Consider the following 15,246-nt stretch of genomic DNA (forward strand, 5'->3'; position numbering starts at 1 on the left):
GCTCAGCAGTCGCGGCAGGCGGGCCCTAGAGCACGTGGGCTTCAGTAGTTGCAGCATGTGGGCTCAGTAGTTGTGGCTTGCAGGCTTAGTTGCTCCACGGCATGCGGGATCTTACCAGAGCAGGGATCAAACCTGTGTCCCCTGCACTGGCAGGTGGATTCTTAACCACTGTGCCACCAGGGAAGTCCAACAATAAATACTTAAATATATTATTTTTAGACTCAAAAATAAATATAAAATATATAAATAGAAGTTCCAATAAATGTCTCTTCATCGCAGTGGTTCATCTTGCACACCCCCTGAGGTTGAATACTGCTTCCGCAGATCACAGATAAAGGTTTCTCTATGAAAACTTTCTCCTATAACTTGCCCTTCCAAATAATACATTATAAATTATTGGAGCTTGAAATTTTCTCTTTGATTCATTGAGGAGTGATCCATGGGAAAATATTCTTCCAATCCATATTCTCTCCATAAAGGATTTAGCAACACCATCACCTACAGTGGCACTGAGATGGTCAGAGACAAATATGTGCTTCATTGGTTGAATTGAGAGCAGGCAGCAAAACAATAAATGTGCCCTCTCAAATGAGGGGTGTAAAAAATAGGCATATTAAGGGCTTCCCTAGTGGCGCAGTGGTTAAGAACCCACCTGCCAATGCAGGGGACATGGGTTCAAGCCCTGGTCCGGGAGGATCCCACATGCCATGGAACAACTAAGCCTGTGCTCCACAACTACCGAGCCTGCACTCTAGAGCCTGCAAGCCACAACTACTGAGCCCATGCACCATGACTACTGAAGCCCGTGTGCCTAAAGCCTGTGCTCCGCAACAAGAGAAGCCACCACAATGAGAAGCCCGCACACAGTAACAAAGAGTAGCCCCCACTCGCCACAGCTAGAGAAAGCCCGAGGGCAGCAACGAAGACCCAACACAGCCAAAAATAAATAAATAAAATAAATTTATATTTTAAAAAGTAGGCATATTAAATATCTTGTTAGGAAGCCAAATCCAGACAGAATGAATCTATGTGTTCAAATTGAGTTTAAAGAGGCCTGTCCGTTTCGAAGGAGAGGGCTGGAATCTATTAGGGACCATGGTTTGAATTCACAGAGCAGGAAACATTGAAAAAGACATCCTGTGAACCTTGTGAACTAGTCTCACCAAAAACAAAAACCAAACTGTAAAAAGTCAAAGGTTGAAGCAAATTTTTAAAAAATTAGTCATGTAAAAATAATATTTCCAACATTTGTTGCACACCTTCAATATGCCGAGAACTGTTTTAGGACTAGGTATATACCAATGAGGGGAAAAATGCAAAAAACCTGCTTTGTGTGCTCTGTGGAGCTTATATTGTTGTGGGAGTGTGTGTGTGTATCTGTATACATATATACATATGATAGATTAAAAAAGTCAGTAAAAAGCACAATTGTGTATTGTCAGATGGTAATGATAAATAAAATGGAGAAGAACAAGGGAGGGAAGACATGGAGTATGAGGCAGGGAGTGGGGATGTGGGGACTGAACCAGGAAGGTAACTGGGGGGTGAGCATTCTAAGTGGTAGTAACAGCAAATGCAAAGTGCTAGGAAAAGCAGGAATGTCTAAGCAGCAGCACTGTTGCTGTATTGGAGTGAGCAAAGGAAGAAAGTAGTGGATATGCAATAAATTGATGAAAATTTTAAAAACTGAAAAACATATTTAAAGACTAGAACCAAGTCATAAGAACAAACATTTCAGTAATATGACAAGAATTCAATTCAACAAACAGTATTCAGAATCTACTATGTGAAAGGCCCTGTTTTAGTAGCTTCAAAACCAACAAAAATTCCTGCTTGCATTTTAGCAGAATGTAAATTGTGAGAAAGTAGAATAAAAGAAAATACAAAAATAGTAGGACAAAAATAGAAATTAAGAATTCTTGTAATACAGTATAATAATTTTAAACTATACAACTAAAAATTTACAGAAATAAAACAAAAGATTCAAAACTACATAATTAACAATATGAACAATAAGTGGTAGAGGATCATGTTAGGTAGAGACATGATAGAAAATACTTTTTAAATGACCCAAATCTAACTTCTGAAGAAGAAAATTACAATGGCTGAGATGTAACATACATTGAATGGATTAACAGCAGATTAGACATTGCCCAAGAAAAGATTAGTGAACTTACAGACATAGCAATAGAAATTATCCAAAAAGAAAGAGTCCAAAAAATTCAACAGGGTATCAGTGAGTTCTGTAGGACAAAGTCAAGTAGCATAATACATGTAAAATTGGAGTCCCCAAAGGACAGGGGTAAGGGAAGCAGAAAAATATCAAAAGAAGTAAAAGCCAAAATATTTTCCAAATTTGATGAAAACTATAAGCCCACAGATCCAAGAAACTCAACAAATCCAAAACACAAGTGTGAGATAATAGAAGATATATACATTTGACCCTTGAACAACACAGGTTTGAATGGTGCAGGTCCACTTATATGTGGATTTTTTTCAATAAATACACACCACGGTACTACATCATGTGAGGCTGGCTGAATCTTTGGATGTGGAACTGCAGGTATGGAGGGCCGATTGTAAAGTTATATTCGAATTTGCGACAATGCAGGTGATCAATACCCTTAATCCCCACATTTTTCAAGAATCAATATACTGGGCTTTGCCTCTGGTTTCTGGCACAGAACTCCTGAAATCCTTGTAATTTCCTAAGTGATAAGAACACTGGAGCATCTCTAATATTTATCTTTGATGCTGTTCATGACATAGTGCTCTGAAAACCCTTGTAAACTCCTAAGTGATAAGAGCAGTGGGAGCATCTTTTGTTCTACTGAGAAGACTCTAAAGGGCTCCTGGATGGCGCCTGAATGGGGCTGGTCACCAGAAAGACTAAGCCAGTCTCCCGCATTTCTCCAGAGAGGGGAGAGGGGCTGGAAACAGTTAATAACAGACCATGCCTATGTAAGGAAACCTCCGTAAAATCCCAGTAGTATGGGGTTTGGAGAGCTTCCAGGTTGGCCAGCACTTCCACACCAGGAGGATGATGCACCCCAACTCCATGGGACAGAAGCTACTCAGGGGCTTTCCCAGACATGATCCTATTGTAGTTATTTATCTGGTGTTCATCTGTATCCTTTATCATATCCTTATAAATGTAAACATAAGTATTTCCCTGAGTTCTGTAAGCTGCTCTAGCAAATTGATTGAACCCAAGGAGGGGGTCGTTGGAACCTCTGATCTACAGCAGATTGATCAGAAGCACAGGTGATAACCCGGGCTTGCAACTGGCGTCTGAAGTATGTGTGTGTGGGGAGGAGGGGTTCAATCTTGTGGGACTGAGACCTTAACCTATGGGATCTGATGCTAGCTCTGGGTAGATAATATCAGAATGGAGTTAAATTGTAAGACACCCCACTGGTGTCAGACATGCATGTTTTTGTGGGGTAAAACCCCCACACATTTGGTGTTCAGAAGTGAAGTGTTTTTTGTGAGGACTAAAGGAGACTCACAGAGAAAAAACACATCGTAGGAAAAAAACTTTTTTTTCCCTACACAGAAAAAACTGAGTTTTTCATTTTCAATGAGAAATTGAAGAAAAATACATCCAGGCAAATCACAAACTGCTGAACCCAGTGATAAATAGAAAATCTGCAAAGGAGCCAAAGGGAAGAGGTACAGAAAATGCTTGAAGAAATAATGGAAGAGCACTGCAAATCATAACTGCATGCATAAATATATACAATTATTTTGTTATTTAAATTTCTTTAAAAGATGATTGAGATGTCTGACTTCTTGTCCAGCATGTAAGAAACCTGAAAATTGCCACTCAGTTCTAACAAGTAAAAACCTGAAACACTGAAAAATCAACAACTCTTCTTAAATCCATGAGAGTGAGGTCACAGGGCAAATTATTGCCCTCCAAACTGAAGAGACAACAGAGAATCACAACTTACCAGAGTAGAAACTCATGAGCTGAAAACCTCTACAGGAACCGGTGCTGGGGTAGGGAAACTTGAACTGTAATTGACAAATCACTGGAGGCTCGGTGCAGCCAAGTCTGAAAAGTTATAAACTCCAGAGGGACCGACTCACACTTTTGTGGGTTTTACCTCCAGGAGTTCATCAGGTCCTCACAGTAAATACTGGAGAAAAATCCCTTCATGCTTCTGGCAGGAGCTGGGGAAAGAGAGCCATTTTGAAATACACCAGAGCCTTCTGTTCTTCTTAATAAGCTCTGCCCTCAGCTGAAACTATTTAACCAGAGCCTAACCTGCTGGAGTCTATCAGAGACTAATTGACCTTGGGAAAGGGAAATATCCATCTCCAGCTGGCTCTAGCCTTCCACATGAAGGAAGGAAAATACACAACTCCAGCCTCCTTTAGTCTTCCACATGGGAGAAGGAAAATATCCAGTTCCAACCCATTCTAACCATCCTGTCCCACATAAGGAGGGAAGGGACTGAGAAGAACATGCAAACTTCATAATCCAGTGGCAAAGATAATCCAGTCATTAAAAGATTGAGACCTAATCACAGGACTACAGAACTTCTTCCCACTCCACACTGTACCACCACATTACTAAAGGCATATTTACAGCACTTTTATCCAATACATCATCTCCATCTTTCAACAAAAAATTATAAGATATACTAAAAAGAAAAAAAAAAACAAACCCACACAGTTTGAAGAAACAGAGCAAGCAACAGAACCAGGCTCCGATATGGCAGGGATGTTGGAATTATCACACTGAAAATTTAAAACAACTATGATTAATATGCTAAGGGCTCTAATGGATAAAATAGACAGCATGCAAGAACAGATGGGTGATGTATGCAGAGAGATGGAAATTCTAAGAAAGAAGCAAAAAGAAATATTACAGATTAAAAACACTGTAACTGAATAAGGAATGTGTTTGATGGGCTCATTAGTAGACTGCACACAGCTGAGGAAAGAACCTCTGGGCTTGAGGATATGTCAGTAGAAACCTCCAAAACTGAAAAGCAAAGAGAAAAAAGACTGAAAAAAAAAACCCTACTGGAATATCCAAGAACTGTGGGACAATTACAAAAGGTATAACATACAAATAATGGGAATACCAAAACTAGTAAGAGAAAGGAACACAAGAAATATTTAAAGTAATAATGACTGAGGACTTCCTCCAAATTAATGTCAAATTAATGATAAAGATAAAAAATCCTGAAAGAAGTCAGGGGGGAAGAAAAAACACTTGTAGAGGAACAAAGATAAAATTCATATTCAACTTACCTTCAGAAACTATGCAAGCAAGAAGAAAGTAAAATATTTAGTGTTGAGAGGAAAATCCCACCAACGCAGAATTCTGTACCCTGCAAAATTACCCTTCAAAAGTGAAGTAGAAATAAAGATTTTTCTCAGACAAAAAAAAATTGAGGGAGTTTGCTGCCAGCAGACCTGCCTAGCAATGAAAGTTAAAAGTCCTTTGAAGAGAAGGAAAATAATATGTCAGAAACTCAGATCTACATAAAGTAAGGAAGAGTACTGAAGGAGGACTAAATAAAAATAAAATAAAAACTTCTATTTTTCCTATTCTTAATTGCTCTAGCAGACAACAATTTGTTCAACATAATAATAGCAACAATGTAGTCATTATGCATATGTAAGTCTTATAAGCTTATATAAACAAAATGGATGAGTGCAATGATACAAGGGATAGGAGGGAAGATTCAGGATTACTTTGCTACTATAAAATACTTGCACCACCCTTGAAGTGGTATAATGTTATTTGAAAGTGGACTTAGATAGTTATAATGTAAATTCTAGTAGGCAACCAATTAAAAAGAAAAAAAAAAGAAGCAACTGAATGCTAAGAAAGGAGAGACAATGGAATCATATAAAATGCTCAATTAAAACCACAAAGGGCAGAAAAAGTATGGAAGGCAAATATAGGAAAAAAGAACAAGGGTAACAAGTAGAAAAGACTAACAAATATAGTAGATATTAATCCAACTATGTCAATAATCACTTTGTATGTCTAATGGTCTTAACTCACCAATTAAAAGTCAGAGATTGTCAGAGTGGATTAAAAAATAAGACCCAACTATATGTTTTATAAGAAACCCACTTTAAAGATAAAAACCTATAGATTAAAAGTAAAGGGATAAAGAAAGATATACCATACTAACACTAGTCAAAAGAAAGCAGTAGCTATATTAATTTCAGACAGAGTGGACTTCAAAGCAGGAATGGTTGTCAGGGAGAGAGGGGGGCATTACATAATGATAAAGGAATCAACACACCAAGAACACATAACACATATCCTTAATATGTATGGGCCTCAGAATATGTGAGCCAAAAACTGATGGAACTCAAAGGAGAAACAGATGAATCTAAATTATAGTTGGAGACTTAAACACCCCTCTATAGAAATGTACAGATCCAGCTGGCAGAAAATCAGTAAGGCCATAGTTGAACTCAATAACACTATCAATCAACTGGATATAATGCACATATATAGACTACTTAATCCAATAACAGCAGATTACATTCACCTCTAACATAGAACATTCACCAAGATAGACCACATTCTGGGCCATAAAACACACCTTAACAAATGTAAACGAACAGAAATCATACAATGTTTGCTCTCAGACCATGGTGGAAGTAAACTAGAAATCACTAACAGAAGGAACGATGGAAAAACACAAAATACTTGAAGATTAAGCAACACACTTCTAAATAACAAAGGCGTCAAAGGAAAAAACTCAAAAGAAAATCTTAAAATATTCTGAACTAAATGAAAATGAAAACACAATTTATCAAAATTTGTGAGATGCAGTGAAAGCAGTGCCTAGAGAGAAATTTATAGCATAGAATACATATTAGAAAAAAGGAAAAATCCAATATCAATCATCTAAGCTTCCATCTTAGGTAACTAGGAATAGAAGAGCAAATTAAATCCAAAGTAGGCAAAAGAAAAGAAATAATAAAAATCAGAACAGAAATCAATGCAACTGAAAAGAGGCAATCAATAGAGAAAATCTTTGAAAAGACCAATAAAGTTGATAAGCCTCTAGCCTAAGAAAAAGAGAGAGAAAATACAAATTACTAATATCAGAAATGAGAGAGGGGATATTATTAAAGATCTCACAGCCATTAAAAGGATCATAATGAAATATTACAAACAACTCTATGCCCACAAATTTGATAACCTAGATGAAATGGACCAATTCTTTGAAAGACACAATCTGCCAAAAGAACAAATAGAGTCTGAATAGGCTTATTTATGTATATATATTATATATATATAATTAATACAGAAAGCACCAGGTTCATGGGTTTAATGGTGAATTCTTATCAAACATTTAGGGACAAAATTATACATATTCTCTACAATCTCTTCCAGAACACGACAGCAGAGAGAATACTTCCTAATTCATTCTTTCAGGCCAGCATTACACTAATACCAAAATCTTACAAAGACATTACAAGAAAACCACAGACCAATATCTCTCATGAACATAAATGCAAAAATCCTTAACAAAATATTAGCAAATTGAATCCAACATTGTAAAAAAGAATTAGGCACCACACCCAAGTTGGATTTATCATGATATGTAAGGCTGGTTCCAATCTAAAAATCCATTAATGTAATCCCTCACATGGTCAGGATAATGAAAGAAAATCACAGGATCATATCAAGAGATGCAGAAAAAGCATATGACAAAATCCAGCACCCATTCATGATAAAAACACTCAGCAAACTAGAAATAGAGGGGAACTTCCTCAAGTTGATAAAGAACATCTACAAGAAACCTACAGCTAAGATCATACTTAATGGTGAGAAACTTGAAGCTTTCCTACTAAGATAAGGAACAAGGCAAGGATGTCCCCTCTCATCACTGCTTTTCAATATCATACTGGAAGTCCTACTTTATGAAATAAGAAAAGGAAATAGAAAGCATACAGATCAGGAAGGAAGAAATAAGCTGTCCTTATTTGCATATGACATGTCTGTTTATATAGAAAATATGGAAAAAATCTACCAAAAAAACTTCTAGAACTAGTAAGTGATTATAGCAAGATTGCAGGATATAAGGTTAATATGCAAAGTCAGTTGCTTTCTTATATACCAGCAATGCACAGGTGGAATTTGAAATTAAAAATGTATTACCATTTACATTAACACCCTCCCCAAAGGACTAGTTTGGTGTAAATCTAAGAAAATATATACAAGATCTATATGACAGAAACTATAAAAATCTGATAACATATATCAAAGAAGAACTAGATAAGTGAAGAGACAGATATTCCATGTTCATGGATAGAAGATTCAATATTGTCAAAATGTCAGCTCTTTCCAACTTGATCTATAGAGTCATCTCATCACAATCAAAATCCCAGCAAGTTATTTTGTGAATGTTGACAAACTGCTTCTAAAGTTTATGTGAAAGGGCAAAAGACCCAGAATAACAAACTCAATATTGAAGGAGAGAACAAAGTTGGAGGACTAACAATACCTGAGTTCAAGACTCACTATAAAACCACAGTAATCAAGACAGTGTGGTATTTGTGAAAGAATAGACAAATAGATCTGTGGAACAGAATAGACAGCCCAGAAATAGACCCACATAAATATAGCCAACTGATCTTTGACAAAGGAGCAAAGGCAATATAAATCGTTGACAGATGGAGCAAAGATAGTCTTTTCAACAAATGGTACTATTACCGAGTCCAAGCTCTTACTGCTTGCCACACAACAGGCCAATAAATCAAGAGAGGAGTGGTTAGGGCAAGGAATAGCGACTTTATTCAGAAAGCCAGAAGACTGAGAAGATGGTGTCCCAAAGAACCATCTTTCTTCAGTTAGAACTCAGGCTTCTTTTGTGCTAAAAGGGGAGAGGGGTGTGGCTGCTTGTTGTAAACTTCTTGGTGCTGGAATCCTTTGTTCTTGCAGCTGTCCAGGTAGGTCTGGTCACAATATTCCTATAAACCTCCAACAAGACAAATGTTCTTCTCTGTTCCGCAACTTTTTATCTCTATATGAATGGAAAAGTGTTACAGCTTTAAAGGTCAGAGCCTTGAGAATGGGCTACCCCATATATTTCAGGCTATAGGCAACATTCTTTTATAAAAGGTGCAGAGCCAGCATGACTAAGCACAGGCAACAGAGCACAAGGGTTAGAGCTAAAGGAATAGATTCAACATGGAGTCAAGTTTGTTCTTCTCTGTTATAGTACTGGAACAACCGGATGTCCACAGGCACATGTGCACAACCACACACACACACACACACACACACATCTAGGCACAGATGTTACATTCTTCACAAAAATTAACTCAAGATGGATCACAGACCTAAGTGTACAACACAAAACTATAAGAGTCCTAGAACAGAGGAGAAAATCTAGATAATCTGGGGTGATGACTTATTAAATATAACACCAAAAGCACAGTCCATGAGAGAAACAATTGATAAGCTGGACTTAATTAAAATTAAACATCTGCTCTGTGAATGAAATTGTCAAGAAAATGAGAAGACAAGCCACAGACTGGGATGAAATACTTGCAAGACACATTTGATAAAGGATCCTTAAAACTCAACAATAAGAAAATAAGCAATGTTATTTAAAAATGGGCAAAAGACCTGAAGATGCCTCACCAAAGAAGATATATAGATGAAAATTAAGCAGGTGAAAAGATATTCAACATCATATGTCATCAGGGAAATGCAAAGCAAAATAACAATGAGAGACTACACATGTATTAGAATGGCTAAAGTCCAAAACACTGAAAGCACAAAATGCTGGAGAGGATATGGAGCAATAGGAACTCTCATTCATGGCTGATGGGAATGCAACATGGTACAGCTACTTTGGAAGACATTTTAATGGTTTCTTACAAAACTACTCTTACCATATGATACAGCAATCATGCTCCTTGGTATTTACCCAAAGGAGCTGAAAACTTATGGCAAAACCTGCACGTGGATGTTTATAGCAGCTTTACCCATAATTGGCAAAACTTGGAAGCAACCAAAATGTCCTTCTGTAGGTGAGTGGATAAAGTGTGGTACGTCCAGATAATGTACTATTATTCAGCACCAAAAAGAAATGAGCTGCCAAGCCTTGAAAAGACATGAAGGAACCTTAAATATATATTACTAAGTGAAAAAGCCAATCTGAAAAGGCAACATACTGTATGATTTCAACTATATGATATCCTGGAAAACTATAGAGAGAGTAAAAAGATCAGTTGTTGCTAGGGGTTAGGTGGGAGGGAGGGATGAATAGCCAGAGTTCAGATTTTTATTTAGGGCAGTGAAACTATTCTGTATGATACTACAGGGGTGGATGCATGTTATTATACATCTGTCAAAACGGACAGAATGTACAACACATAGAGTGAACCCTACCATAAGCCGTGGACTTTGAGTGATGATGATGTGTTAATGCAGGTTCATCAGTTGTAATAAACCCACCACTCTGGTAAAGGAATATTGATAGGGAGGCTGTGAGTGTGTGGCGACAAGGATCATAAAGGAAATCTTTGTACTTCCTGCTCAATTTTGCTATGAACCTGAAACTGCTCTAAAAAATTATTAATTTAAAAATTTTAATAATAAAATTTTAAAAATCAATTGCATTTCTACATGCTAGAAAAGAACCACCAGAAATTGAAATTGAAAATATCATTTACATAGCATCAAAAAGTATGGTTCTTTGGACTTCCCTGGTGGCTCAGTGGTTGAGAATCCGCCTGCCAATGCAGGGGACAAGGGTTCAAGCCCTGGTCCATGAAGATCCCACATGCCGTGGAGCGACTAAGCCTGTGCACCACATCTACTGAAGCCCACGCGCCTAGAGCCCATGTTCCACAACTACTAAGCCCATGTGCTGCAACTACTGAAGCCCGCGCGCCTAGAGCCCGTGCTCCACAACACCAGAAGCCACCGCAATGAGGAGCCCGAGCACCACAAGGAAGAGTAACCCCCGCTCGCCTCCAACTAGAGAAAGCCCGAGTGCCGCAAAAAAAGATCCAACGCAGCCAAAAGTAAATAAAATTTTTTTTAAAAAGTATGGTTCCTCCTTCCCCATGACTTTAGGGATAAATATGAGACATAAATTTGACAAAAGATCAAACATTTTTGAAATTATATAACACCTAAATAAATGGTGAGGTTTACTTTGTTCAAGGGTCATATGATTCAATATTATTAACACATAAATTCTTCCCACATTGACCTACAGATTCCATGCAACTCCAACAAAAATCCCAGCTTTTTAATAGAAAATGTCAAGCTGGCTTTAAAATTCATACTGAAAGAGAAGAGCCCAAACAACTTTGAAAGAAAACAAAATTGGAGGCCAAACACTACCCGCTTTCAACAAGACTTATTATAGTTAAATTAAGACAACGTCGTGTTTTACAGTTAGACAAATAGATTGGGGAACAGAAATATTAAGTGTTAGACCCACACATATAAGGACAACTGATTTTTGACACAGGTGCAAAGGCTATTCCGTGGAAAAAATACAGCTCTTTCAACAAATAGTGGTAGATATCCATACGACAGAAAGTTACCTAAGATCCACACTTCGCATCATATCCAAAAATTAGCTCAAAATGAATCACAGACCTAAACATAAAACCTTCATTCTAAAACTTATAGAAGCAGACAGATAATCGTTGCGGCCTTAGCTTTGGCGGAGTTGAGCCGGAAAGCCCGGGCCGTACACTCCCTCACAGCCAACGCACAGCCCGGCACTCCTCCCCACTACCGAGCAGCGGCTCCGCCCAGCCCCGCCCGGGACCCTACTCGCCCCTCCCAGCGAGCCCTGCCCCGCCCCTCTCGTCCCGCGGCGCCTGGCGGGGCGCGCGCCCGCCCGCTTCTCCACCCGGAAGAGCCACCTGAGCCGCCAAGTTGAGGCAGTGCACGTCCCGGCGCCCCTCGGGAGCGCGGGCCCGGCACAGCCGCCCGCGTGGCGCCTATCTCGTCCGGGCGCAAGGCGGGCCCGCTGGAGCCTGCGCGCCCCCGCGGCCGACGGCGCCTCGCGCGGCCCTACGCGCGCGGTCCGCCCCGCCGCCACCCGGGGCCTCCTCCCGCCTCTTTGGACCCCGCCGATCGGCTTGAGCTCTCCGCGCCCCTCGGCTTCGGGAGCACTGCGCCCCCGGTGACTTCTGACACCGCGTATCCGCCAGTAAGTGACAGCCGCTGCCTTGTTGCACCATTATTTATCTTTCCCACAGTGCGTCCCAAGTCTCGCCCACACCTGGTTAGTTCCAAAACTATTCAACTCTGGGACCAGGCCGGCGACGGAGCTGCCCGCAGCCGAGCCTGGGAAGTGTCAGAGACCTGCCGAGTTCTTGTAGGGTACGGGCTACGTCCAGAGACGGAAGTATGTAAAGCAGTTCTCCGGGCACAAGTCGGCTCCACGTTTGCCGAGCGCCCGCGGCGAGCCAGGCATGTAGGAGGCGCCGACCTGAAGCTGGCGGGCGGGGAAGGGGCGGTGCCAGCGGGCCGGGTCTTGGGACGCGGAGGGGCGTGGCTCCCGGAGGGGCGGTGCGGCGGGTGGCCGGCTGCGGTCACAAGGGACCCAGCTAGATTGCTGCTGATGCATCCTCCCGGATTTTTCTTGTTGGCACTTTAGTCAAGAGGATAAGGTAGCACAACTTGGCTTTATTTATTTTGTCTTCAAATGTTCCATAAGAAAAAGGAAAAGGAACTTGAAAGTTGTAAAGCTCTGCCACCAGTCAATCTGGGTGAGCATGTTTCTAGTGTTTGCAAACTGCTAAGAAATATTTGATTAGTCGGTTGTGCCAGGTATTGGAACTGAATGCTATTTTTTTTAGTGATGCTATTTCAAAAAGACTAGGCGAAATTTAATCTGATCTTAATCTGAACCATGAATTCTGCGGCTGTCCCCTTCCTGCCCTATGTGGAACTGCCTTTTAAATTGCTAAATTTGTGGCTCCAAATTTAATATGCATTTGTAGAATCTTAGAGATTATTTTGTAGCCACTCTTGGGATTCCAGATTTTTTAAATTTTTTTATCAAAGGCCACATCGTGAATATACTGTAGGATTAGTTGTTCCTTCCCAAGTGCTTTTTCTGCTTTATGCTTAGGTGAATTTATATTACCTAACCCAAACTAAATACTTACCAATATAGTGGCCTACACATCTCTTAATCTCACATTGGCATCCTGTAGGTGTCAGGATTCTTGACCAAACTGTGGTATACCGTTCCCCCCCCCCACACCTTCTAGTAGATTCCCAGAGAAGGCAAATATTGCTAATAGCACGTGTAATACACACTTAGGATGCTAAACTGTGAATGTCATAATCTTCTTTAATCTTTCTGTTTCTAAAGCCTAGTACAATAAATGTTGGTTGAACGAAATTAGTCAAAGGACACTTATCCTTTGACTAATAAGAATTTCTTAAATGATCCCTTTGGACAGTTTATTTGTAACTGTCCATTGCCACATCTGGGATTGTCACTCCGTTTAAATTTAATCCTTCTCTTCTTTGTGCTCCTATTTGTATTGCATTTTTGACACTGTTAGAGCACCGTTTCATTTGATCTGTTCCTTGGTTCTTTGAGGGCATAGAGGACCTTTTATTGTGCTTTTTTCATTTCCCAGAATAGTGCCTTGTACATGGTAGATATCTACGTGTATACATGAAAATAGAATGGGGGTAGGCCCTTTTAATCTGTAGGTACAAATTTAAAAATATATACATATAGCCAGGAATGTAATATACTGTATTTACTTTCAATCGTAGTGATTTATTATTTAGAGACCAATTTCCTTTCCTCAGTTTAATGATCTAGCTTTTTTTAGACTCTTGACAGCTGTTTTTGCTGAAGCCAATAGTTTTCCTAGGTTAGAAAAAGAAAATAGGAACAAGTTCACCTCCAAATGTAAATTTCTAAAGCCAATTTGTTCACTATTTAACTCAGAATTGGCTACCAATCTGAATAGTAGTGTGTTCCGTTTAAGTAGCAGAATACAAATGTGTGTGTGTGTGTGTAACTAGGTTGTGGGGAGACAGAGAGAAAGATACGTTTTTTTATGTGAATAAAATGTAGAACCAGGATGCTTGCGAAGAACTCTACTAGGAGTAACGTAAACCAAAAGACTGGCATTTAAGATTTTATACTTGAGAGCAAACGCATATATGGAATCTGATTAAAGAAAAGGCAAAGGCCTTTTACATGATGTATTATAGGGTTAAGAGGAGGAAGTTTGGGGAAAAGATATGGGAAAGGCATTGGACCATTTTGGATTTTGGTTATCAGTACCAACATAATTCAAAATTAACTTCACTCACTGAAAAAAATAAATTTGATAAGTGACTGTGACTCTGTCAGATCTAATTAAGATTTGAATTCAGATAGTATTTTGAGATTAGAGTGTGGCCCAAAGTCAGAATGATTTATAACCAATCTTTTTGTAAATTTGTGTATAAGTCTAGAAAATCAAAGGTATAATACAGTCCTTTGTCTTTCTTAAGTTACCTAGATCCAAGATGAATAGCGATCAAGTTACACTGGTTGGTCAAGTGTTTGAGTCATATGTTTTGGAATACCATAAGAACGATATTCTTCTCATCTTGAAGGAAAGAGATGAAGATGCTCATTACCCAGTTGTGGTTAATGCCATGACCCTTTTTGAGACCAACATGGAAATCGGGGAATATTTCAACATGTTCCCTAATGAAGTGCTAACTATTTTTGATAGTGCACTGCGAAGATCAGCCTTGACAATTCTCCAGTCCCTTTCTCAGCCTGAAGGTGTCTCCATGAAGCAGAATCTTCACGCCAGGATATCAGGTGAATCACTTAAGGATTTTACTGCCATGTTATTGTTTAGAAAGATTTTGCGAAATCCCAACATATATTGAATTTAAGCACTAAGAATTAATTGACATTTATACTTAAAAATATATCCATTATGTAGTTGACGGTCACTTTTGGAAAAGAATCATGATTTTATACTGTTTTCTCTGGACATTTGGGAGGCTGGGCCACTAGCCATGCCAACTGAGAGGAGGGAGAACGTGTGGAGGCAGTATATTTGTGTGCATATATGCATATATGTATGTGTGTATAAAACTAGTCCAGCTTTCTGAGCTTTTATGACTCCTGACAATGGAAGAATTGATAATTCAAAGAATTAGCAAAGTGGTAGATGCTACCTAGTGATCTTCTAAACTATTTTAGGAAATTCTTTTTTTTTTTTTTTTTTTTTTTGCATTACGCG

General features: G+C 39.1%; 1 protein-coding gene and 1 long non-coding RNA gene across 8 annotated transcripts in view; one reads left to right on the forward strand and one right to left on the reverse strand.

Annotated features, from left to right (window-relative positions):
* Positions 1-12,426, reverse strand: part of LOC114486960 (uncharacterized) — a 110,550-nt gene extending 98,124 nt beyond the window's left edge. For both annotated transcript variants that reach the window (XR_008618360.1, XR_003681456.2), the window contains exons 1-2: positions 12,332-12,426; positions 3,954-4,176 (exon numbers count right to left, since the gene is read on the reverse strand). This is a non-coding gene — a long non-coding RNA (uncharacterized lncRNA). The remainder of the gene's footprint in view (positions 1-3,953; positions 4,177-12,331) is intronic.
* The window catches only part of MCM9 (minichromosome maintenance 9 homologous recombination repair factor), a 131,347-nt gene continuing 128,026 nt past the window's right edge, over positions 11,926-15,246 (forward strand). For 5 of the 6 annotated variants that reach the window (XR_008618358.1, XR_008618359.1, XM_007113294.4 and 2 more), the window contains exons 1-2: positions 11,926-12,176; positions 14,498-14,816. Coding sequence is in view for 4 of the 6 variants with exons in the window: in XM_007113294.4 (XP_007113356.1) it covers positions 14,513-14,816 (304 nt within the window). In the remaining 2 variants the exon portion in view is untranslated. The remainder of the gene's footprint in view (positions 12,177-14,497; positions 14,817-15,246) is intronic. The other variant, XM_055087531.1, reaches the window with a different exon arrangement.

Source organism: Physeter macrocephalus, chromosome 10, assembly GCF_002837175.3.
Source record: "Physeter macrocephalus isolate SW-GA chromosome 10, ASM283717v5, whole genome shotgun sequence".
Taxonomy (NCBI): Eukaryota; Metazoa; Chordata; class Mammalia; order Artiodactyla; family Physeteridae; genus Physeter; species Physeter macrocephalus.